This window comes from Tasmannia lanceolata, unplaced genomic scaffold, assembly GCF_043159265.1.
Source record: "Tasmannia lanceolata isolate RefF3 unplaced genomic scaffold, GAP_Taslan_0.1 ptg000020l, whole genome shotgun sequence".
Lineage (NCBI taxonomy): Eukaryota > Viridiplantae > Streptophyta > Magnoliopsida > Canellales > Winteraceae > Tasmannia > Tasmannia lanceolata.
The window spans coordinates 8069035-8094713 of record NW_027518697.1 but is presented as its reverse complement, the minus strand read 5'-3'; the positions used below and the strand labels follow the sequence as shown (position 1 = coordinate 8094713).

The following is a 25679-nucleotide window of genomic DNA, read 5'->3' as shown; positions in this document are numbered from 1 at the left end:
GGTGGTGACAATCAAACGGTTGGCGGGACATGGGAGGCCCACGTGGCCTGCGGGCCAAGAACGATAAGGAACGGTTCTCTCATGGGCCGGGCCGGGCCGGGCCTGCACTACCAACTTGAGTCGGGTCCAATTTTTTTTTTTTTTTTGATAAATAATTAAATTGAGTAAACTTTAATTGTGTAGATGAGCATTTACCGTTACGTTAAGTACCAGCCCATTGCGTGCCATGGGCCGGCACAGCCCACCACTGGCACGGCCCACCACTATAGCAAATCATGCGGTGCCTCCCAACGTCGTATCGGGCCGGGCGGTGGGCCGGCACCCGGTTTGACACCTTGAGATAGATAAAGCCTCTTTAATCTGAGATAGATAAGCCTCTTTAATCTCTGGTTTGACTATTTGAAACCTTGAGATAGATAAACCTGACTAAAATCTATATTTGACTGGCGAAACCAACCCGCAACGCAAAGGAAAGAGTGACAGGTAATCTAAGGCACTCGTAGCGTAGCAAAACAGTGAGGGTCTCTCTTATCTGAAAACATAAAAAAAACTGGGCATTGTTTTTTTCGCCCCACTGTAGGATAATACGCCCCCCCTGTAACGTGATTTGACGTCAAAACTCGAAAAGGTTTAAAGTCTGCCAACAATTCAAGTTACAAGTGGGGTGCATTATCCCACAGGGGTGGTGAAAAAATCAGCTCCCAAAACTCTCGCCTTAACTTCTCATTTCAGTTGTCGGCGATGAAAATCTTAGCTGTTCCTTCTTCCCTCCTGACGAAACTTAGTTCATCTCCCTAAACCCTCCGAAATCCCAATTCTCCTCCAAAATTCCTCTCTAATCTCCCAATCATTTCCCCTAATTCCCATCCGATTACTCTTTAAAATCACCAAATCTCCCAAGATCCAACTCCTTTCTTCCCGAATTTCCCTATTATTGAAGAATTCGTGAAATTAGCTTTGATTTCTCTATTTACTGCTCTTTATAATCCCAAACACGTTGACCTAATCTGTTCTCGCATTTCCGATTTTATTTAATCGGACGAATTTGCGGTCATAATCTTCTTAGAAAGTTAGGGTTTTGTGATTCGTTTGCCCTTAGAAAGTTAGGGTTTGGTGATTCGTTTGCCCTTAGAAATTTAGGGTTTTGCGATTCGTTTGCCCTTAGAAAGTTAGGGTTTTGCGATTCGTTTGACCTGATCTTCTTAGAAAGTTACGGTCTTGTGATTCGTTTGCTTGTTTACGAGGGTTTTGGGGATGGCAATTTTAATTGAAGAGATAATTCAGTCCATTGAGGTGTGGTTGAAGATAGTTAAGAAGCAACAGCCATATGTGAACCCTGATCTGGATCCGGTCTTGTTGGTACCGGGCATTGCCGGATCCATACTAGAGGCTGAAGATGACGGCGGTAAGAAGGAGCGCGTCTGGGTTCGGTTATTTGGTGCTGATCATGAATTCAGGACGAAACTTTGGTCCCACTTCGATCCTTCTACCGGTATGGATTTTTTTCTTCTTCTTTTCTTTCTTGGTCTTAGAATTGTCAAATTAAAAATATCATACAACAGCTATTGAAATCGAGTGAACATTGTTGAAATTCTGAAAATTGGCTTTTTCGTGTTTATAGAATTGTTAATTATAAGAAATATCAATTTTGTTGAGAAAATCCGTCGGGCAATCCGATCCGATTGTGCATAGATTAAATGGAAAGATAAAATAAAACAAGCAAGCCACAAGATAACACCAAGATTTTACGTGGTTCGGCCAAGCCTACTCCACGGGCGAGAAACACGATCTTCCGATATGAGAAAAACAATATACAAGGATTACAATGGATTAAACCCAAAGCCCCCAACCCTTTCCTTGCTTCCCAAACCTAAGATCGTACGCGGAGAGAAACCCGAGAGAAAACCCCAAGAGAAACCCAAGAGAATAACCCAAGAAGAAAACCCAAAGAGAAAACCCTCTATTATTCTTCTTCTTCTTCTCTCCCTCTCTCACTCTCTCTTCCTTTGGCAGCCGACACACCAAAGTCCTCTAGTTCTACAGCCCACAATAGAGAAAACCCTATCTCACGTTATTTTGGTTTTCCCCAACACCGTCAAAGGCAAATTCTATTTTGCCTTTGCTGCTGCCTTTTCCACCGAGTGGTGAAAATAAGGCGAGTTTCCCAACAAATTTTAAAAGATCATATACACTGTATGTAATTGTGCGAACATTGTTAAAATCCTGAAAATTGAAAATTTTGTGTTTATAGAACTGTTAATTATAAGGGGTTGACCCTCTATCTCAATTGGTAAAGACGATGTTCTTCAGCCCTGTTCGATGCAATCTTGAGTTATTGGCATTATCGCTCTACTTTCTCGAAGATGGTTGATTATCATGGAAGGACAAGTCTTCCATCAAGTTCCCTTTGTGCGTGCACGTGCGCGGCGCGCAAAAGTTGGACAGCCATCATATGTTGCCACTCAAAGATGCAAACTCAAGGGCACGTTTCCTCCAACCTAGGTATAACCTTAGAAGCAGGAATCTTCACTCAGGGTGCAGCTCCCGACTCGGAACCTCGATTCGTTGCTCCGTAGGAAGGAGCTTCTAGGGAGCGCGATCCCGAAGAGATGGAAACCGCTCCGAACGCGCTCCTATTATTGCATTTTGTATCCCCCTCGAAGCATAGCTTTAAAACTTCCCCGCGTCCGCGTTGACTCCCCCGAGTCGACTCCCTTTTAACTTGGCTGTGTTCCGCGTTGCACTGCATCCGCGTTCCGCATTTGCCCTACATAGTCAATAAAAACTCCTTTGACTCTCCCAATTTATGACCGCATCAACCGAGTACTCAGCTGCGTCGACCACGATCTTGGCCACATCCGTGCCAAGTCTACAAGGATTTTTCTTGGCAGCGTTTCGCGTCTTATCCGCATTTTTAAACACCGAGCTCGAAGTACTTCATTGGAGCAAGCGTAGAGGTAAATCTTCAAAAGGCATGAGGAAAGAGGGTATGAAAATCAGAAAATGAAGACGGATAGAAATTACTACTTTGATGTACTTAAATTTTAAAACGCTATATAAGATAGTTAAAGATTACTATTTTTTATGTACTGGAATTTTGAAAGACATACGATGAAAATATTACATTAACACTCCCACAGCGCTCCCAACCATATACTCTTCTAGACCCCCACGCTTCCTTGCCTCTGCTTCCGCTTCGTGCTTCTATGGGGATAACACATGCGATCAAAGTTCATGAACATGCATATAATTCAACCAATATGATTTGAGAGAAGAAGATGGCTGACCGAGATCCAAAAGTAGGCATGAAAGAGCCCAAAACATCAAGGCTGACGTCAATACTGAGCCCTAACAAAGCTTCACTTGTCATAAAATTTTGCAACTTGGGTCTTCTGATTTATGGTTATCTTTAGTTATTTTCATGTAATTTATGGACAAAGTTTAAGTAGGTTTTGGTTGGAAAACATTAATAGTTTTTTGAGATAACAACATATAATACACCTTTTCTTTTATTCTGGGTTTCTTTGAAATAGAAATTTGCTTTATTTTGGTTATTTAAGGGTTGAATTTGATCCTATTCATAGGATTAAACTAGGGTTTAAGGTAATATAGGCATATATGAAGCTTTGATGTACTTTTAGGAGGTTAATGAATAGTGATGGCTTTTCCTCTTTGGTGTTGGGGTTTGTCTTTTGATCATGTTCAGATTAAATCTCCTGTCATTTTTCTTTCTCTAGCATTGTTTGTGAATATTTATTTGATTATTTGTTGATTTTTCAATTCTCTATTAAGTTTTCCGCTTTTTGTGGATTCCTAGTAGTTTACTTGCATCATCGAACATGTTTTGTATAATGGTGTTCTCTTCTCATAACATTTCGTTTTGATGTAGAGGTACTATTAGGGAGGTACTGTCCTTAATCTTGTTCTGAAACTGATTAATTATTATTGAATTTTGTGGAGCAGGTCAAACAGTGTCATTAGATAAAAAAACCAGAATAGTGGTTCCTGAAGATAGATATGGATTGCATGCAATTGATACCCTCGACCCTGACATGGTACACATCTTGCATCCTTGTGTAACTTATCTATGTAAATTGTTAGAGTGATTTTCTTTTAGCTTATGGAGGTTGTGCTTTCCTTATTAAGTTTGTACGTTATATTTAAGGAAAAAGACAGTCTTATGTTGATTTATAAAAATACACCCAAGGCACACATTTGAATTTTGTGTGGAGGAGTTGTTATGAGAAGATAGCTTATTATAGCTGGAGTATTGAATGGAGTATGTAGTATATTTTTTTAATGACCTTCTGGAATGTTCTTACAGTCTATTGCACATATTTTATATTCATGATAATACTAGGCAATAGATTATAAATTAGTAAAAAAATAATTTATCATCTTTTGTTTAGCATTACCCTGAAATGAGTATTTTTTCCCATCATATGGAATCTGTTGTCATTCTGATTATGTCACTGTTCATAAAAGGTACCGGCTTGAGCTATGGTACTTTATATGGTTCTGTTTTTAAAGTTTTTTGTAATCTTAGACCTCAATGCATTTTTTTAATAAATGTAACAAGTTGTGTTTCCATTTACAAATTGAAGTTTCAGTTTATTAAATCATTCAAATATCACATCGTTTCACCCTTTTGGTGGAGTATATTTACACAGCTAGGGATTCTCATTTCTAGTTGCAATGACACTAGTGCACAGGAGAACAAAATATCATGTTAGACGAGCCATACTCTACATTCACTTTTGAAGGCCACCAGAAGTAATTTTCGTGTTATATTAACTTTGTTTGTAATATTCGGGATTTTCCCCAGATGAAAATTGCTTCTTCAACATCACCCATTGTGCTATTTGTGAAACATTTATTTGGATAATGCAAGTTATTTTTAGATTGTCTTCATTTCTTTTAGCATTCATCTATGAATCACTTGTATATTTCTGCATAATGTCAAATCCCTGTCAGATTTGTAATATTTATTCTATTCTTGTTAGGCTGGCGACAGAATGCGAGATTATTTCTCCTCATTTCTTATGCTTGTTGCATTTAGAATGGCTTTTAGTAAGTTAGAATCACAGAAAGCTTGAATCAGCTTCTTCTGCTTGAGTGGACTTCTTTGGGTTTTGGCATTTGTTTTGTTGTTGTCGAATTAATGTAAATATATGGGAATATTTTTGCACAAATGTTTCTTTTAGACTCTAAAACTAGCATCATATAGCATGTCGATGCGTTTTGACTTGGTTACTTGTGTCCAACACTTGCCCATATTGCAAATAAATTAGGTAATTTTACAATTATGTGTAGATTTAACATATAGAGATATTTAATAATACATGTGTACTTACATTATATGAAGGGCAACCTCTGCGCCCATTTCTACCTATTTTTATTTAATATCTGTTATATTTTGAAAATAAATAAATGTACTTACATGAAAATTTGTATGGTGGGCGGCTGTGCATGCACATGCAGCCCAAAAATACAGTGGGCCCTACATTGTTTGGGTGATCAAAACCATTCATTTGTTGGGCCCTAAAGTAGATAGGGCGTGCCCCGAAAATCTTCTCAATAGGATGATCCTAACCCTTCAATTTGCAGAGGTTTAAAATTGATGGCACAATATAGAAATCTCCACAAATCAAAGGGTTAGGATCATCCTATGGAGAAGATTTTTGGGGCACCGTATCTACTTCAAGGCCCAACAAATGAATGGTTTGGATCCCCCAAACAATTTGGAGACCATTGTAACTTTGGGCTGCACGTGTGCATGCACGAGTGCACGACCATCCACCATATAAAATCTCGTACTTACATTATGTACATTTATGTGTATAACATGTAGCATAAAATATGCTAGATATTATATATTTGTGTTATTCTATTACTTTATTTAACGTCCTAAATCGTACAGAGTTTACTACTTTCTATGCATATGTTCCATTGTCTTTTTTTATTGAAATGATGAGAAATTTATTAAGACGAAGAGAATAGGGCCCGTGGTCGAGATGGCCGGGGTTACAAGAGAAGCAACACAGAAAAAGCCAAAAAACAACAGGAACAAAGAAAGCTCATGTGAGAATGGATACGTTCCATTGTCAAATATAAATTATATATCAAAAATGGTTATTTAATTCTTTTTTGGTAATATTTAAAATATTATTTTGTTTAAATCTTTAAAGTATTTCATGTTGTATGATCTTATGTGTCCACTCCATTTTACAAGCTCTGTTCACCTGGTATCTATCTCTAACATCCACACGTATATCTGTGTCCACATAAGTAGATTTCTTGCGCTTTTGTTTAGAAAGACGTTTATATTGTGCACATTTTACAAGCTCTGTTCACCTGGTATCTATCTCTAACATCCACACGTATATCTGTGTCCACATAAGTAGATTTCTTGCGCTTTTGTTTAGAAAGACGTTTATATTGTGCAGGTACGGGGTTTAATTTTAGAAGGGAAATGATAATTTTATAAGGGGAGTTTTTGCACGAAGAAACATAATTTATTTATACTTGGAATTGCATTGCAACCACCTTCTTTATCTAAATACTGTTGCAACAGAACTCTAAAGACTCAATGTTCAATATGATTGACGATTTTATTTACTACCTAGAGTTCTTTTTTAACTATTTTATTCCTCTCTTGCAGATAATTGGACGTGAATTTGTTGGCTATTTCCATGATATGATAGAGGAAATGATTAAATGGGGTTTCCAAGAGGGTAAAACACTCTTTGGATTTGGCTATGACTTCCGCCAAAGTAATAGGTCCGTATAACTTCTTTGCTGGCATTGATTCAAAAGAAGTATCTAATTAAGTGCTTTCTTGTAAAATATTACATATTATGTATACCGTGCTTTATGAAAAGTGGATTGCAGTGCTTGTTCTATTCATGGGAAGTCACATGGTTGCATGTGTAAGATAGTTTAAAATTATAAATATAATATCAGGAGAGAGACAGAGAGCTTTATTCATTTATTTATGGAAAATGAGACACCTTAATTTATATTTAAATGACATAATGGCTAAAATACCCTTGTGTAAAGGATGTATACCATTTCTAACAACTCCCTCAAGTTGACGTGTTCCTTGGAATATGCTAATGACACATTACTCTTTAGTCTTTAGCATCCATGACATCCGGAAGCTTAGGACCCTTAGGGTTATCCGTAGGTGTTTCAAAGCTATGTCGGGTCGGAGGGTGAACTTCACCAAATTTGTTGTCATGGGCTTGAGATTGAATGATCAAGAGACGGAGCTGTTTGTTGAATCTTTGGGATGTAAGGTAGCATTCCAAATTCCTACCTTGGCCTCTCTCTTTGCATTGGCAGATCCACAAGAAGTCTGTTGGACCCGGTGCTTGAGTAAATGGAAAGGAAACTCGCCCCTATTAAAAAAGCTTGCTCTCTCTAGGTGGCAGGGTCACATTGGTCAAGGTTGTCCTGGCCAGCCTCCCTCTATAATTTATGCCGATATTCTTGTGCCTCTTTCCAGTGATCCATATAATAGAACAACTTCAAAGAAGTTTTCTATGGAACGACAAAGAAGATACCACACAGTTAACTAGAAGGACGTGTGCAATTCCCTTTTTTGAATGATGACGTGTGCAAGTCCATTAAATAGGGATGCTTAGGGATTCAGAAGTTGAGAGTGATAAACAATGCTGAGTTGGGAAAATGACTGTAGAGATTCAATAAAGAATCGGGGCACCTCTAGAGAACCGTGATAAACGCTAAATATGGATCCAACTTTGGAGGATGGGATCCCATTGATAGATACATGAATAACGGGATAACGATTTGGAGAAATGTTTTGAAATTTAAGCCCCTTTTCCTAAAGGGGATCCTATTCTGAGTAGGAGTCGGTGATAAGATTATATTATGGCTAGATATTTGGTGTGGCAATAGAACACTAGAGGATGAATTCCCCGTGCTCTATAGAGTGGCTTCCCACAAAGAGAGTAGGTTGGCAAACTATCTCTCCATAGAACAAATGGTTCTATAGACTGGAATAGTTCTGAAGATTTTTTTTTTTTCAATTAGGAAGTAGAAAAGGTAGCGACTCTTTAGCCAAAATTAAATCGCTTTACATCAAGCGGCTAGGAAAAAGATAAATGGTTTTGGAGATGGGCTTCGAACTGTTTTTTTTCACCGTTCGCTCCTTCAATCATTTGCTCCCCTCTCCCTCCCCAATCCGTCTCACATGTTTGGAAAATTTGGTGCTTTGAAGCCCCTTTGCGAATGATGGTGTTCTTCTGGAGCGCTTGCCTCAATAAGATCCTTACTGTTGACCATCTGCGCCACAGAGATAAGATAATTGTCAACCATTGTGCATTGTTGACATCGACTTTGTTGATCACATGGTTCAATGTAGGTTCACTCGTGAGTTCTTGTATTTGGTTTTTGGTTTACTCGTGAGTTCTTGTATTTGGTTTTTGATCTATTTGGTGTTTGTTGGGTTCTCCCTGGCCAGATCGCAGCCCATGTTGAGTCATGGTCTTTTGCCCCTTGGTTTCCCAGAGGCAAGATTCTTTGGAGCTAATTTTTTTGCTGTCATCCTTTGGCTAGTTTGGAAAAAATAGATGAGAGAGTCTTCAAAGGAACCTCAAAGGGAGTGTGGACTCTGCTGAGGAAAATTTTCTAGGCGATAGTTTAGTGGGGCATCAGATCTTCCTTCAATGGAATCATGGTATTTTAGTCTTGGGAGGTAATCAGGCTGTGCATATACTTCAAGGACGGCCCGCAACACAGGTGGGAACAGCTCCCTCCAGGAAGAGTGAAGCTGCAATTTGTTGGATTGAGTTTCGGCAATCCCAGTCCGGCGGGCATTGGTGGTCTTTTGAGAACGACCGATGGTGGTACGCTTTCTCGGGTCCAACGAGATAAAAGACTTTAATGAGGCGGAGGTTCAGGTGATTCTTCATGGAGTTAGGCTTCTAGAACAAACACAGATGAATCAGGTTATTATTGAGGGTGACTCAATGTGGTCACATGGTTGAGAAAGGATGTCAGATACCCATGAAGATTTGCGGATGCTATTGAAGACATTCAGGACATTTTGCAGGGTCATAATGTAGAGCTCATTCATGTTTTACGGCCTGCCAATTCTGAGGTAGACGCGCTGTAGGCCGCTCCAAGGTGTGCAGGGAGTTGATCCTTCAAATTGATCAGCAGCCCATACGAGATGGTGTTTCTTCAACAGATGATTTTGTTCGATTTTCTCTTACCCTACCCTATGCTATCCCATTTGATTTCCTTTTGTAGATATCCTGTTTTTTTTTTTTTTTCCAGTTTAGCTTCTTTGTATTTGACCACCTTGATTATTGAGATTCATCCTTTTCGTTAATAAAAGTTCACTATTAAAAAAAAAACCTCAACATACGTTGATAGCTCATTTGGCTTAAGCACTTTAGTTGCTAGCATGGATTTAAATTTCTTTCGATTTTTTTTTTCTACCAATTTCGGTCATTTCAGCCTAACTTTGTACAAAATTCGGTCAAAACGACCAAATTTCGGCCGAAATTGAAACCGAAACCGAAACCGAAATTGAAATGATTTCGGACCCTACCGAAATCCGAAATTTTCGGATTTCCGTCGAAATTTAAAACAATGTTTGCTAGTGCTTGCTTGTGTTTGTTCTGAAAAACATAGTGCTTCTCAAGGCTGCATGATGTGGCACTTATGGGGCACTCACGGATGCATGATGTGGATCTACCATTCTTACCAATTCTCTGTTCTTATCAATTCTCTAGTATTTTTCGCGTTTGGCTATCATTAAGAAGTTTGGCTTCTTAAGTTTTTGGGAAACATTTCGCCTATCCATCCCCACTTCAACTCGGTTCTGTTTTAGCTGCTTATTTTTATTAGTGCTAATATAAGTCATATGTACTGGTGAATACAGCTTTCCATAGTTATCTCAATGAAGTGCTACTGTGATGCAAGATATCGATACTTTTTTTATAAAATGGTTGCAATATGTATCAGTGTTAAAATGTTTATTTGTCCCTTTATGTGGGAAGATATGTACTTTGATTATTTTCATTTATTATGCCGTTCTGGTATAGGTCATATACCAGACTTTTTGAGCAAAACTCGTCTGATTTGGCCTTCTTTTTCTGTTTATCAACATATATTTGAAAAAAAAAATTCCCAGGAACTTTGAATTTTTGAGATGCTCACTGTTTATAGTTTATACTTCTTGCAGGCTTCAGGAAACATTGGATCGATTTTCTGCTAAGTTAGATACAGTGTACGCTTCTTCCGGGGGGAAGAAAATAAATATTATCACTCATTCTATGGGGGGTTTGCTGGTGAAATGCTTCATGTGTCTTCGCAGTGATGTAAGGCATTTTCTAAGGAATTTTCTGGGGTCATCTTTTTCCCATATTGCTCAGTATTTCACAATTTCTTCTGGATTATGCTTTTGTATTACTGTGCCTTAGATTCTGTTTGTGCAGATATTTTTATATTCAGTATTTAAGTCTGAAAAAGTTTGCTTCCCTATTCTTTGTTCTTCTGTAGGTTTTTGAGAAGTATGTGAAGAATTGGATTGCAATTGCTGCACCATTTCGGGGTAAGCAGTAGTCTGTAGTATTTATAGTCATATTTGAGTTTTAATATTAGAGTCATGTTTGAGATTTAATATCTTTAATGTTTTGTGATGGATTGGTCAATTACTCGAGGCATCCGATGTTATCACGGTATCAATATACATTTACCGATACATTGAATTTGTGGATGGGATTGAGAGCATACTTAACAGTCTCCCTCATGCTTTTACTATCCCATCTGTTTCCAGATTACTTTTTCACAAATGGGAGGGGAACATGTATCTTTTCCTCGTGAAACTTATTTCCTGATTTTGGGGCTCTTATTCAAATTCATTCCTTTGCACAGGCTCTTATTCAAATTTCTTTAATTTGCACACAGTTTTGCCTAAACGCTCAGACAAACACATGCATTCTTCTCACACTTATATCCACGAAATTGGTTTTCTGATTGTGGTGTTATCTCATAAACCTACCACAGAAACTCCTTACAGCCTTTTACTGTTTCTTGCCTTTTAAATGCACCTTAAGCTTTATATCGTATAACTTATGCCATCAATCATTTTGAATCTTAATTTCCAATAATTTTTCAGTAATTCTGTATTTATTCCAGATGTTGATCCCACTCCAATCCTACCTCTTTATATCATAGAACTTATGTCACACATGTCTGATAATTCAGTGCATACCACACTTCACACATAATTGACATACATATAATTATGGAATACATACTGGTATAGTATACCACTAATGCGCTAATACATACTGATATACTAGTGTAATACATACTCATATACTGATATAGTTTTGGTGGGGATGAAAATGGAATCATTTCGGCTGTTTTGTGTCGGTTTTGGTGGAAATTTAAAAGCAGGGCCGAAGGAATCAGTTCCCGGCTTGTCACACAGTCACCCGTAGCATGAATCTTGTTTTAATATTTAATTACCTGGTTGCCCTTAAATAGGTAAATTATTCAATTATGGTTTTAAATTTCGCCCGAAAACCGAAATTTCGGACCGAAATTCCGGATTTCGGCCTGGACCGAAATTTAAAATCGAAACCGAAATTTAGAAATTTCAGCCGAAATTATAAGATTTTCACCGAAATTTCCACCGAAACCGAAATTTCAAACCATGTATTCAACTATCAAGCAACACCAGTACCCTTGTTACCTGAAATATAAGCATAACTTTTCCACCTACCATATGATCTTGTTATATGTCCATGAGTACAACCATAAATGAAGCTGGAATTCTGCATACCTCTGTAACCTTTTGCATGAATATTACTTCTTTCCATTATTGCTAATTGGCCAATTTTTCTCATAAAATTACTTAGCATTAAAAATATGTTTCAAACAATTTAAAGGTCTCTTTTTGAAGTTTCCTGGTTTCATCTCTTACATTTGTGGAATGTTACACCCCTCTTCCCCATTCTCATTGTAGAATTAACATGTGGATTTGTTTGTCAGGTCCATTCATCTTTTTTTTTTTTTTTTGGTGATGGGTCCATTCGTCTTGTTGGCTACAACAAGACCTGTGTATGGGTATGTTTGGTCCCCATGCGAAATTTTTCGTACTTCTCTAGCATAAATAGAAATTATTTCCCAGGGTTTGCCAAAAATAGTAACTTCGGTATTGCTACAATAAATAGTAATGATGCCATTAAAAAAATAATAATGACTTGTAGTATGACTGCAATGAATATTAGTTAATAAATTTTATTATCAAATGTTAAAAAAGTGTTCTCAATTGGTGGTCGTGGGTTCGAGTCACAGAAACAGCCTCTCTGCAAAGCAGGGGCAAGGCTGCGTACAGCTAGCCCTGCCCAGACCCTGCAATGGTGGGTGCCTGGTGCACTGGCCGCCCTTTAAAAATTGTTCTCAACTAGGTTCTTAGCTATATTATCGCTACTTGATATTCTTTTTTGTGGATTTCATCAACACAAATTTGTTGAAAATGATTCATGTATGGCTACTGATATTTGCACTAGCATTTTTTAATAATTGCACAACCTCAGCTTGTCTTTTCTTTTAATTGGATTCTTAGAGATTTTTGGGAACTTTAATAACCTTTGACAGCTGTTTAAATTATAAAAGACAAGATGTGTTAGTGCAATTGTCAAAACTTTGTAGTTCCAAAATCAGTAGCCTTCATGTATTTGCCCTTTTTTTTATACAAACCATCACAATTCTACATTTTATTTTACTTTTTTTTGGTGCACGTTCTGTTCTCCGAGCTTCATATCTGTAATTCAAAAGTTCACAAGTAGTATATTTTTGAGGATGATGATTCAAATATGATTTTGTAACAATAGGTGCACCTGGATATATTACAACCTCTCTCTTGAATGGAGCGTCCTTTGTCGATGGGTGGGAGCAAAACTTTTTCATTTCCAAATGGAGCATGCACCAGCTGGTATATCCGTTTACACTTGTTGATGCAATCTTGTTTCACTGAGCTGTAAGATCTGTTTTGATCATTGCTTTTATTTGTCTTCCATAATGTAATTAGAACATTTTAACCTTGCATATCTTGATTGTTAAGTGCATGTTAGAAGTTGAACCTTTACAATTTAATCCTCTATAAGCTAAGAACCTCATTAAGTAGGTTAGTTCTGCTGTCAACATTGGGCCATCATGCTAAATAATAAACTGGATCTTATTATTTAAAACCTATATCTTGATAACGCCTTATTCACAAAAAAGCTATTAATAGTCACAAAAATATTATTTTAATAGTTCCTTATACTTTACACTTGTGCCCTTATCACCTTATGATGCATTTATGTGGGCATGAAAGTACATGGATATAATTTTACTAGGCAATTTTTCAAACTCATTTTTTTTAAAGGCATTATTTCAAACTCATATTTCAAACTTATTTCCAGGTTTTTTAATGTAATATGTGTGTTGTTTGGCTAAACATATCAAATCTAGGTGTAAATCATGTGGGTCACACAGTGGCGTGATCCATGCTATGGTGGTTTCATCTTCTCAAGCAACCAAAGAAAGAACTGAAGTCAGGGTTTCTCATTGATGACAATCTAGTTGTTAGACCAAGCTATAGCTGGCCTAGGATTGTAGGTGGTGAGAAGCAATGCTCAGCTGGGAAACAGTTGCAAGACATGTGGGAAAAATTAAAGAGCTTAGCGCTCAATTGTCTCGTGGAAAATCCATCAATGTGAAGTAATCAATGAGCATCGTGGGAATTGGTTGTTGTGCAGAGTCGTAGCAACGAATATCGGTGAATTACTGTGCTACAGCAGTCACCAGTCAATGACAGAACTTTCTAGTTGTAGTAGATAGTTTTTCCATCTTGATATTGAGGGTATTATAAAATGACATCTCATATTATAAATAAAAACATTTGAAAAATAAAACTCCCCAGAACACATGTTTTCTCATGTTAATTCTAAGACTCAAATACATCCTATTATCGAAATATTGTATCTGAATGGACCATAAGAAAACTATCCGTTCCCCAAGAAAACTCACATCAATTCATGCTTCTTTCTCAATGACACACCCAAGAGAAAGATTGTTACTCTAGAAAGCCCATCTCTATGCACTCTCCAAGTTAACTATGTTTTCACAATAATTATTTGAGTTGAGCTGAGAAAAAAGGGCTTCCTAGTTGAAATAGCCTTTTCCCAACTCCCAAGGACAAAAATAACCTGTAAGCCTTGATCTTATTATCAACTTTAACCAAAAGAGTGAAATGGTAAATGTTATTGTAAATTAAATATTCATTTTCCCATTCTTGTAAACATATGTTTTGTTAATTTACCTACATATACTAATTATGACATTCTGATTTACTAGCTTATTACTAAATGGCAACTTATCTACTAGTCATTAGCTTGAGGCTGGCCCAAAAGGTATCAAATCATAAGGCCTTGCAGTATTTATATTAGTATAGAGTGTTTTTCCCATTTTTTGTTATAGCTCAGCTTGAAATTCTTATCTCTACAAAAAAAAATTCTTTTAACAAATGACTACTTGTTTAGTGTTTGGATTTTATCTATAATTATTGAATGTAGAAATAGCATATCTCCTCTATCATGCTATATTGTGACATTTATTTGTATATGTTAACATGTGTGTGGACACTCCCACTCTACCCGTCTTTGAGGTTACTCTCATACCCTTTAGGCCCCAAAATGGAAACCATGAGTGGCTAGTGAATTCCTAGTCACATTTGCTTAATAGGGAACAATATTATTCTTTTAGTCGATTACCAGTCACACACACTCATTTAATATAGAACATTTCGAAATATCCTATTGGGTCTTGTAAGTTCCGGGCATGTAACACATGTGTGCATGTGGGACCCACTAATGGATCCCATTTAGACGATCCAAAGATCCAAACACCTTTATCCGTGAGATCCTAGCTGTCTAATCACTAACAATTGTCAAATTTTGATGTTCAATCCTTTGATTGGAGACTTTCCTCACTTATTGGTGAGATTTTGGGTTATGGACCACCCACGGTGGGACCCTCTAGTGTGGGTCCCACATGCCAAACACAATCCACATGTACCATGGGGATTCTGGTCCAATTGGATTTTAGGCTTTTTGTAACTTTATCCATGCAATAATTTCATGAATTTGTGTAAATTCATCACTAAAATGTACTTCTGCTTCAGTTGATAGAGTGCCCTTCAATATATGAGTTGATGGCCTGCCCTAATTTTGACTGGGATGCCACACCACTTCTACAAATATGGAGGGAGAAGCATGATAGCTCTGGAAACTCCAGTGCCATGCTGGAGTCATATGAACCAGCGGAAGCCATCTCCATCATGAAGGAAGCACTTTTAAATAACCAGGTAACATATTTATGATAGACGAAAGCACCTCAAGTTTGAAGTTTCCGTACCAGAAGTTTTCATGTTATTTGAAATCTAAATACAGATGTCATTTTAGCTTTGGGGCAAACTCTGCCCCTTCTCTCTCTCTCTCTCTCTCTCTCTCTTTGAGTGGCTAATTTTCTTTCTCATTTAAAAAATGTTTCCTTTATGGCTCAAAAATAGTGAGGACTCTTTTGGCTATGCTTCTAATTGCTAGAGAATTAGGACTAAGAGAAACAAAATGATTTCCTGAATTTAACCACACTAATGCACCTTTTTTTCGTGGTTTTGCAATGAAACCTGACATACTTTCTGTTTCTAGGTTGATTATGATGGCACGAGTATTCCTTTACCATTCAGCCTGGAGATCTTAAAATGGGCTAATGAAACTCGGAAAGTCTTTTCAAGTGCTAAGGTTCCCCCATCAGTTAAATTTTACAATATATACGGGATTAATACTGACACACCTCATAGCGTTTGGTAATCTACCTTTCAACTTATCTTTTGATGTTTTATGGGCATTTTTCAGACATGCAGTATGGCCAAGCATTGGTTTCATTTTACTACATAAGTAATGGTTTATGCTAGGGTTGATTGGAAATCCAAAATATGCTCAAGATAACCATACATATTTTAGGCAAAATATATTATGCGAAACAATCTTTATTCCACGTGCAAGGAATTAAGATTGTTTTAAATGGTAGGTGGCATTTATTCCATCACTAATACCATCTTTATTGCTTTGCAGCTATGGGAGCGACCAAACACCCATTTCGGACCTACAACAAATATTGTTATGTCAGGTTATCCTTTGTTCCCTAATGATAAGTTCATTGCAGTGATAGGGTACTTGATACTCCCAATTTAGTATTCTCGCCAAAAGAATTTTATTTATTTTTCATTTCTATTCCCGTTGAAATTTTTTTTTCTTGTCATAGATGTATTAGAGTCTAAGATGCATATTTCTTACATGGAATAGTTCAGACAAGCAACGCAGACTCATTGGTTGGGGTGTATTCTTTTAGTTGGCAGTGATAAGTTGAAATAAATATTTTGTAGGAAGCAATTATGGCTTACACATGGATGATAGTTTCTTTCATGAACATTTCTTTTATCTGATTTCCCTCGTGGAGGTGCATTGAAACTAAATGAGTTTGTGAATTGAAGCTTTCCAAAGTGAGAATTTTACATATCTGATTAAAGAAGAGGATTATTTTTGGATAAACAATTTACCAAGTCAGTTGAATTTTCGATGTCATCAACCTAGCGTGAAATTTGTGCGAGACTTGTTTGTTTGACGAGCCAAATTTACAAAAATTTGGCCCTGTTCTGATATTTTGCACCACCAAGGCAATCTATTCTAAACTTATTTGACTTGCACGAATTAATGAAAAATTGAGCGCTTCTATCACTAGCCCGAGTCGACTCCCTATTACCATTGCCGAGTTTTCGTCCAGGTCCCAGTTTTGAAACACTTGTAAATCACTAAAATCAGGAGTTGGAATGCCAGGTATGACAAAGAAATTGACAGAGCTGAAACCATCAAAGGATTTTTTTTGGTGAGAATGTAGGATCTACATTAAACATTGCCAGTTTTAAATTTTTAATTAGAAAGTTGGGTACTTTTAAAACCAGTATGTAGCTTCTTTTCACTTATTAAATTTGAGTATAATTCATATTTGGCTCGTCATGCATGAGCAATCTTATTGGAATTTTTCCAGATCATTTTGTGTGACAATGTGCATTTTATCTGTACATTTAGTACATCAGTACATGGTGATTACTTAATAGAAATCAAATTAATTTATTTTTATATATGAATAAATTCCTTAAATTGGATATTCTTCATACATGTTTAGGGATTGTTTTTTGATTAATATATGTATTGTTTTTTAAAACATTATATGAAATCAAAATATAAAGGAGAACATGGCTTTATTCCCCCCCGAATAACTAAAGCATGAAAAAATAAAAAATAAAATCAGGATTTTTTTTTGTCTTTTCTTCTTATGAGTTTTCGCTTTATTCTCCTTCTTTTTTACTTTAGAAAAAGGTTCATTGTTGAAAAATGAAGAGAAGAAAAGAAAATAAACAATTAATAAAAGAGATAAAAATAAAGTAATAGCAAATGTATGCAAGTGTCAAACTCCAAGATCAATCGAAATTGAAAATAAGAGGAAACAGGATTCTATATCTTTTATGTTTATTAATATGTTGTTTTTTCTCATTATGGTTATTATTTAAGGTTGCTGTATAATTTTGGTTATTATTAAATAGAACTTAAAAATGGGTACCAAAACAAGCTATTCAAATGAATATCTTACTAAAATTTTTAGGAAGAAAACATGAAAAAGGAGGACATATTCGTAATCTCCTTGTACATGTTTATTGATTCCATTTTTATACGAAGAAACCTTTTCCATGTCTCTCTTTCCCTAGCTCACATGCACTGTGCATGTCAAGGTCACCTAAGAAATGGGATTAAGTGCATAAAGTACTAAATGTTCTCAAAGAAACTAATTTTTTTTGAGATGGCAAACAGATATCATTAATAAAAAAGAGGGGGCCCGAGATGGACCACACCCGAAGGTACAAGGATCAAGGTAAAGAAAACAAAAAGAAAGAATAAAATACAATATCACGGGGGGAGATAATCAAACAACTCCATCTCCAACTGCTCAACCCCACCCCTAGCCAGCGCATCCGTTTCCCCATTAGCAGATCGCTGCACATGATTAAGAACCAAAGTTGAACCCGAAATTAGATCATCCATTTCATCAAACAAATGTGAAAATCTCCAAGGTGGTAGCGTCTTACCCTTCAACCACCGAATCACATTGAGTGAATCACCCTCCACAATAATGCCTTGCACGAGAGCACCTTGAGCTGCTAGCAGGATCCCTCTTTGCTTTCTTTGAAGTGTGCATTGGTCACATAGATGACTTCGTTAAGTCAAAGTGCTCATCTCTTCACTCTCCTCCTCCTGCTAATGCGAATATCCTGTTCTTGGTTCTTAAAGATGTCTCCTACCCTTTAACCTCATCATACCAAAGTAGACGGCCTTTACTTCGGCCTCCGAAGCATCACTTATCTCAAAGAAATTAATATTCACTATAACTGCTTGATTTGAGGCTATAAGCTAGTTTAATAAAGTATCTTAGATCTCATTGTATGGAAATTCCAACTACAAAATTATGATTGTATGTATACGAAGTTAATCTAATTTTCACAAAATTGGTGGAAGCAACAAAAGCAATTATATTGTTTAACCTTTTTTAAAGCAACTGAACATGTTTAACATAGCTTCTGAATACATAATCGAATTAGTAGATGCATGAATTGAATGTGTCAAGATTAATTTTCATCTTGAAAATAATGAAAATATACCTTGAAGCACAAAATGCCCTCAAATTTAAACAACTATTGCAAAAACCACCATCTTTACTTTTGATTAGGAGTAGATAAAGTTTAATAGAAGAGATGAGAATACAGATACATGGGAAATATGAAATAAGGAAGGAAAACCTTCTGTTGGTTAAATAGAGACATGTGATGTAAAATATGCATAGAAAGGCGACTGCTGATTGGGTTTAACTATTGTAAAATTTAAAATTTATGAGATAATTGGAAAGATGTAACAAAACTTTCATTTCTACAGCAGTATATATTTTTATGTAGCTGGTATATTGTAATCACTGTTTCAACATATTGGTGTCTTGTTACATATTTTCAGGCTAATTACTTATGTGTTGATGGTGACGGGACAGTTCCATCAGAATCAGCCAAGGTATGCTATTTTTTTTCATAGTATTCATTTGTCATTTGACTACTTACTGTATTTTCTTTATATCAGTAACAAGAAATGATCTCCAGGTCACAGTTTTATTGTTAGGTTGTATGATGTTAGTTAAAAAAATCCTTAGGCATGAATATCAGAGCAGAGAAAAACAACTGCCTTTCAGTCCTGCCTTGCAGATTAGTGTTTGGATCTTCCAATGAAAAGGAATTAAGGCATCAAAGCACATAAATCATTATTCAACTCAGATTCCTTGATGGGACCATCCTAAGGTCCAAATTTTAATTTTTAGGTGTATTTTAAGTCCCTAAGTTATAGTAAGAGTACCACAGTTTTTTCCCATTAAAATCACTCAGGTTTTTTGAGTTATGACTGTCTTAAATAAGCCTCACACATGTATTTTGGGCATTTTAAGTGGGGAACAAGTTTTGTAGTCATTAGGAGTATTTTAGTCTAAAAATGTAAGTTTTTGTTTAGGTTTTTAAGACTTTCTAGTTCTCTTATTTTTTTATATATTTTATGCATCACGGCACTTTTCTTTCAATAATGTTGATTGATGATGCTATGCTATGCTATGGAATGATGAATGAATAAAGATTTGAAATTGTTTTTTTCTTGTGTGGATGTGATGTCTACTAGTCTTTGCTAAGGTATGATGCCTTGATCTCCCCTAAAGTGTGATGCCTAAGAGTCCCTTGGTGTGATGCCTCGGGATTGTTAGTGGGATTCTAGCGTAGCCATCTTCTTTAGGGTGCGTAGCTTTGAAACCTTGGGTGTGATGCTAGGAAAAATAATCTGGAGTGATTCCAGGTCTGATCTTTGTCTTTTATTTCTTGCTTTAATCCTCTTTATTTTCAGTTCTTGATCTCTACATGTTATTCTTTGATTCCTACGTCCCTTAGTTTCGTCAAAAGCCCTTGTCTGCACCTTCTCGGCATATGTTTACACAAGCTTGGCATATGTCTCCACGCTTCTATACCTACCTGAAAACTAGTGGAAATATTTTTCTAATCGAATCTCATATTTTAGGATCCAAAATCCTAATTTTCACTCATCCTTTTCGCCCTAACGTCCCTTCCCTAGATCTGCCATACATCAGTTTGGTATTTGTGCGAAATATTAGTTCAACCTTCAATCATCCTGCATCAGATTTTGTATCTGAATGAAGTATTAGTCATTCTTTCCCCTGCCTTGCATCATATACTTTGTCTATCTGAGTTTGCAGGGAGCCAGGTAATAATCAAATGATTGTATTTGACTAATCAAATGGAATATACAAATACGTCAATAAAAAATTAAGTGACTAATATACCGGTATTCGTTGACCATGTATGTTTGCATGCCACTTCACAAAATTTCACATGTGATAGGCACATAGAGAGGCTTGTGGTATCAGAAAATTCGTACATTAAACACAACAGGATCCTTAAATTTTATCCTTAACAAAGAACAATGATCACAACAAAAGCTCACGGGACACGATGCAACATGTAAAAAACAATTACAATGTTTTCATGCATGTATATGCAAATGGAGCCATGGTGGTCTTCGAGCATAGCACTATGCTCTATGCTCAAATGTTTGGTGTGCGAAAAACATTTACAATGGTTTCATGCATGTATATACAAATGGAACCATGGAGGTCTTTGCGCATATCAATATGCTCTATGGTCAACTGTTTGGTCTTTAACCACTCATCTACATCTAGGAATATCTGTATAACCAATTTTCTCTAAAGATGCATACATTTGGCTTTCCTTCTTTTTTTTTCCAGGCAGATGGGCTTAATGCAGAGGCAAGAGTTGGAGTCCCTGGTGATCACCGAGGAATAATATGTGACCGTCATGTTTTCCGAATACTCAAGCATTGGCTGAAGGCAGGAGAACCCGACCCTTTCTACAATCCTCTCAACGATTATGTCATTCTACCCACTGCATTCGAATTTGAAAAACATGGAGATAAAGGTGTCCAAGTAACGACAGTAAAAGAAGAATGGGAGATTATTTCAAAAGACAGTGATATCTACTTTGAGCCATCTGAACAGACTGCTATTGGAAGTTCTATATCCATCTCTCAGGTGGGAAATGATCAGTTGCTGGAAGAAACACGCACCACCTTCATTGTCCAGCCTCAGAGTGAAGGGAAACAACATGTTGAAGTTACAGCTGTAAGTGTAGCAATATCTGTGTGAACCATAAAATGAGTAAATGCATATCTCTGTAGGTCGTTGCACTGTTAGAGGTGGAGGTCTTTTATGTTTGCATTTGTATATAAACTTGAAAGAACACCGATGATATCAAGTGCCAATTAAAGGCAGTGCTCATCTTGTGTGCTGGCAATAGGGATTTATGTCTATTTGTACATTGAACTGTAAATAAAGATGGTAAGTTGTGCTTAATTCAGTACTTAAACTGTGATTTGTCTCATGAAGATCATGTGCAGTTTTAATGCATCCATACATTTTGGGTAATAACCCTGTGCAGAGCTATGCACCAAAACTCCTTGAATAAACTCTCTACTGATGAATCAGTACATGTACCCAAGCAATGGGCTGATAGCCTAAAAACGTAATTCACAAAAAAATTATCGCACCAGCAGTTAGCATCATTTTGATCTTCTATCCGATATTGGGCCATCAATTGGATAGTCTGGATCAATGGGAATGTGCACTGATTGATTAGAAGATGGTATATACATCAAGTTTCAGTGTATAACTCAAAATGGAAAAAGATGGCAACTTTGACTAGAAATATTCTCTGGATCAATACACATGCCTAATCAGTCCTAATATACTGCCCTCCTAAGAAAATTGGCACAACTGTGCTAATGGATAGACTGCTTTCTAGCTGCCGTTATGCTAATGGGCCTAGCAATTCCGTCGACACTTGCACTTCGTGCCCCTATCGCAGCCAAGGTTTAAAATTTCGGTTTCGGTACCGGTTTCGGACCTTGAAATTTCAACTGAAATCTGGTACAAAAATCGAAACCAATATTTTATTCAATATTAAATTTCGGCTGAAATTACCGAAATTTTGGTGAAATATTAAATTAATTAAAAAGGAAATAGATTTTTTGGGTCAAATTTTGGAAAAACCGAAATTTCGGCTGAAATAAATGACCTTTTCGGTTATTGGTGGTTTCGGTGTCGGTCCCCACCGAAATTTCAGTCTGAAATTTCGGATTTCAAAATTTCGGATTTCGATCGAAATTTAAAACCATGATCGCAGCACATGTTAGTTTTCTACCCAATTATGCAACACTTAAATAGAGAACACTCCAAGAGCTTAGAAAGAGAGCTTTTATTGCTTGAAGAATGCTTACAACTTTGTGAGGTATATACAAATGAGGAGCTCTTCGTCTTACGGATGCTTACAACTTTATGAGGTATACACAAATGAAGGGCTCTTCCCCTTTTATGGAGTAGGATGTACCGTACATTAAAAAAAATGCGAATTAACACAGCCACCTACCATATAATTTCTCGAGAATTTATAGAGTGGCCGGTCGTGCATGCACGTGCAGCCCCAAAAAAAAAAACAGTGGGGCCCACATTATTTATGTGATCTAACGCGACGTAGATAGGGTGGGCCCAGAAAATCTTCACCATAGGATGATCAAAACTCTCTGATCTATACAAGTTTTTATACTGTGCCATCCATTTTAAACCTCCGCAAATCAAAGGGTTAGGAACATTTTTTGGGCACACCTTATCTACATGCCCAACAAATAAAAGGTTTAGATCACCCCAAAATGTGGGCCCTACCGTTTTCTTTGGGTTGCACTTGCATGCATGGCCTTTCTCTAATTTCTCACCCTTCACTACAGGCCAAAATGTAAAAATGCGACTGATATCAGCGTGGCCCTAACCGCTTATACATTCTAGGGTTTTAAAGCTAGGGTTTCTAAATCCTAGGGTTTTTAAAGCTAGGGTCTCTAAATCCAGGGTTTTTGCATTCTAGGGTTTTTAAAGCTCCCTTATCTAAACTTAGCTAGTGAGGTGAAAGAGGAATAGAGAAGAAGAAATGGTGAAGTTTTTGAAACCAAACAAAGCCGTACTAGTCCTTCAAGGCCGGTTCGCCGGACGGAAGGCAGTGATCGTCCGTTCCTTCGACGACGGAACTCGCGACCGTCCCTACGGCCACTGCCTGGTCGCCGGCGTAGCCAAAAACCCCAAAAAGGTAATCCGTAAAGACTCCGCAAAGAAAACTGCCAAGAAATCTCGTGTAAAGGCCTTCATAAAGCTTGTGAATTATAACCACATAATGCCCACTCGCTATACTCTTGATGTGGATCTCAAAGATGTTGTCACTGTTGATGCCCTACAATCTCGCGATAAGAAGGTGACAGCTGCGAAGGAGACAAAGGCGCGGTTCGAGGAACGATTTAAGAGTGGTAAGAACAGGTGGTTTTTTACTAAGCTTAGGTTTTAGCTCATTTTGCTTGAACTAGTTTCATATATGTTTGTTTGGTTTATTGGGTTTTTTTGTTGGATTGATGGATGGAAATGGGTTTGTTTTTGTTTTGTAATTTTTAGTTTAGACTTTGCCTGTTTAATTAGGTATATGAAATTTGACTACTGAATTGTGGTTTTCGACCCGTTTCACGGAGCTTTTCAAGAGTGGAAAGAACAGGTGGTTCTTCCCCAAGCTCTGGTTATAGATTTTGATGGTGTAGGTCCTTTCGCCCGCTCTCATTTTTATATGTTTTCGTAGTTTAAGGTTGTTAGTTGGGATCTTCTGGTTGGATTGATGGATAAGTGAAATGGGTCTGTTTTATTTTATAATTTTGAGTTTAGATTTTGAGGTGTTTAATGAGGATATGAAATTTTACAAGTGAATTGTGGTTTTCGGCTCATTTCTTGTGTTTTGGAAATGGGTAGTTACGGACAATTAGTTTCCTTTTGCTCACTCTTGTTTCATATATGTGTTGGGCTTATTGTGTTCTTGTTTGTTTTGGTAGTTTAAAGGTTGTTCGGTGGGATATTTGGATTGGATTGATGGATAAGTGAAATGGGTTTGTTTTATTTTTCTAATTTCAGTTTAGACTTTGCCTGTTTAATGAGGATATGGAATTTCACATGTGAATTGTAGTTTTCGAACCGTTTCACGGAGCTTTTCAAGAGTGGAAAGAACAGGTGGTTCTTCCCCAAGCTCAGGTTATAGATTTTGATGGTGTAGGTCCTTTCGCCCGCTCTCATTTTTATATGTTTTCGTAGTTTAAGGTTGTTAGATGGGATCTTCTAGTTGGATCGATGGATAAGTGAAATGGGTCTGTTTTATTTTATAATTTTGAGTTTAGATTTTGAGGTGTTTAATGAGGATATGAAAATTTACAAGTGAATTGTGGTTTTCGGCTCATTTCTTGTGTTTTGGAAATGGGTAGTTACCGACAATTAGTTTCCTTTTGCTCACTCTTGTTTCATATATGTGTTGGGCTTATTGTGTTCTTGTTTGTTGTGGTAGTTTAAAGGTTGTTCGGTGGGATATTTGGATTGGATTGATGGATAAGTGAAATGGGTTTGTTTTATTTTTCTAATTTCAGTTTAGACTTTGCCTGTTTAATGAGGATATGGAATTTCACATGTGAATTGTAGTTTTCGAACCGTTTCACGGAGCTTTTCAAGAGTGGAAAGAACAGGTGGTTCTTCCCCAAGCTCAGGTTATAGATTTTGATGGTGTAGGTCCTTTCGCCCGCTCTCATTTTTATATGTTTTCGTAGTTTAAGGTTGTTAGATGGGATCTTCTAGTTGGATTGATGGATAAGTGAAATGGGTCTGTTTTATTTTATAATTTTGAGTTTAGATTTTGAGGTGTTTAATGAGGATATGAAAATTTACAAGTGAATTGTGGTTTTCGGCTCATTTCTTGTGTTTTGGAAATGGGTAGTTACCGACAATTAGTTTCCTTTTGCTCACTCTTGTTTCATATATGTGTTGGGCTTATTGTGTTCTTGTTTGTTTTGGTAGTTTAAAGGTTGTTCGGTGGGATATTTGGATTGGATTGATGGATAAGTGAAATGGGTTTGTTTTATTTTTCTAATTTCAGTTTAGACTTTGCCTGTTTAATGAGGACGACTTGGGATTTGTAACCAACAAGGCACTACTGGGAAAATGTATATGGAGGTTTGGAGTAGAGAAAGATGCCTTATGGTACAAAATTATTGGGAAAAAAAATGGGGTAGGATGGAGAGATTGGGAGTGTAGGGGACCCACCTTTGGGCAAAGGTTTGGGAGTATGTTGTTCTATTTGTAAATGTTGGCCTTGTGTTGAGTCAAACGTTTGATTTAGGGTGGGTGTGGAGAGGGAACTAGGTTCTAGGAAGATCTTTGGGTAGGTGAGTCTGCTTTGTGGCATGCTTATACAAACCTTTATATTTTAGCCACTCATAGAGGGGTGAGAATCATCGACATGTATGAGGGGGGTTTGGGAAAGTTGTTTGGGACATTTGATTTAGGCGGAACTTTAGACA

The 25679-nt window shown here is 36.9% G+C and overlaps 2 protein-coding genes across 2 annotated transcripts; both read left to right on the top strand.

Annotated features, from left to right (window-relative positions):
• Positions 1 to 467: 467 nt before the first annotated feature.
• LOC143853675 (alpha/beta-Hydrolases superfamily protein) lies at positions 468 to 21609 on the top strand. The gene is made up of 11 exons (XM_077363389.1): positions 468 to 1492; positions 3964 to 4055; positions 6662 to 6780; positions 10217 to 10352; positions 10534 to 10585; positions 12879 to 12979; positions 15212 to 15394; positions 15738 to 15895; positions 16164 to 16218; positions 19149 to 19202; positions 20986 to 21609. The coding sequence occupies exons 1-11, from the start codon at positions 1255 to 1257 to the stop codon at positions 21400 to 21402; spliced, it is 1605 nt and encodes a 534-aa protein (XP_077219504.1). The 5' UTR covers positions 468 to 1254; the 3' UTR covers positions 21403 to 21609.
• Positions 21610 to 23044: 1435 nt separating this feature from the next.
• Positions 23045 to 24065, top strand: LOC143854321 (large ribosomal subunit protein eL27x-like). Its single transcript, XM_077364205.1, has one exon. The coding sequence runs from the start codon at positions 23234 to 23236 to the stop codon at positions 23639 to 23641; it is 408 nt and encodes a 135-aa protein (XP_077220320.1). The 5' UTR covers positions 23045 to 23233; the 3' UTR covers positions 23642 to 24065.
• Positions 24066 to 25679: the final 1614 nt, after the last annotated feature.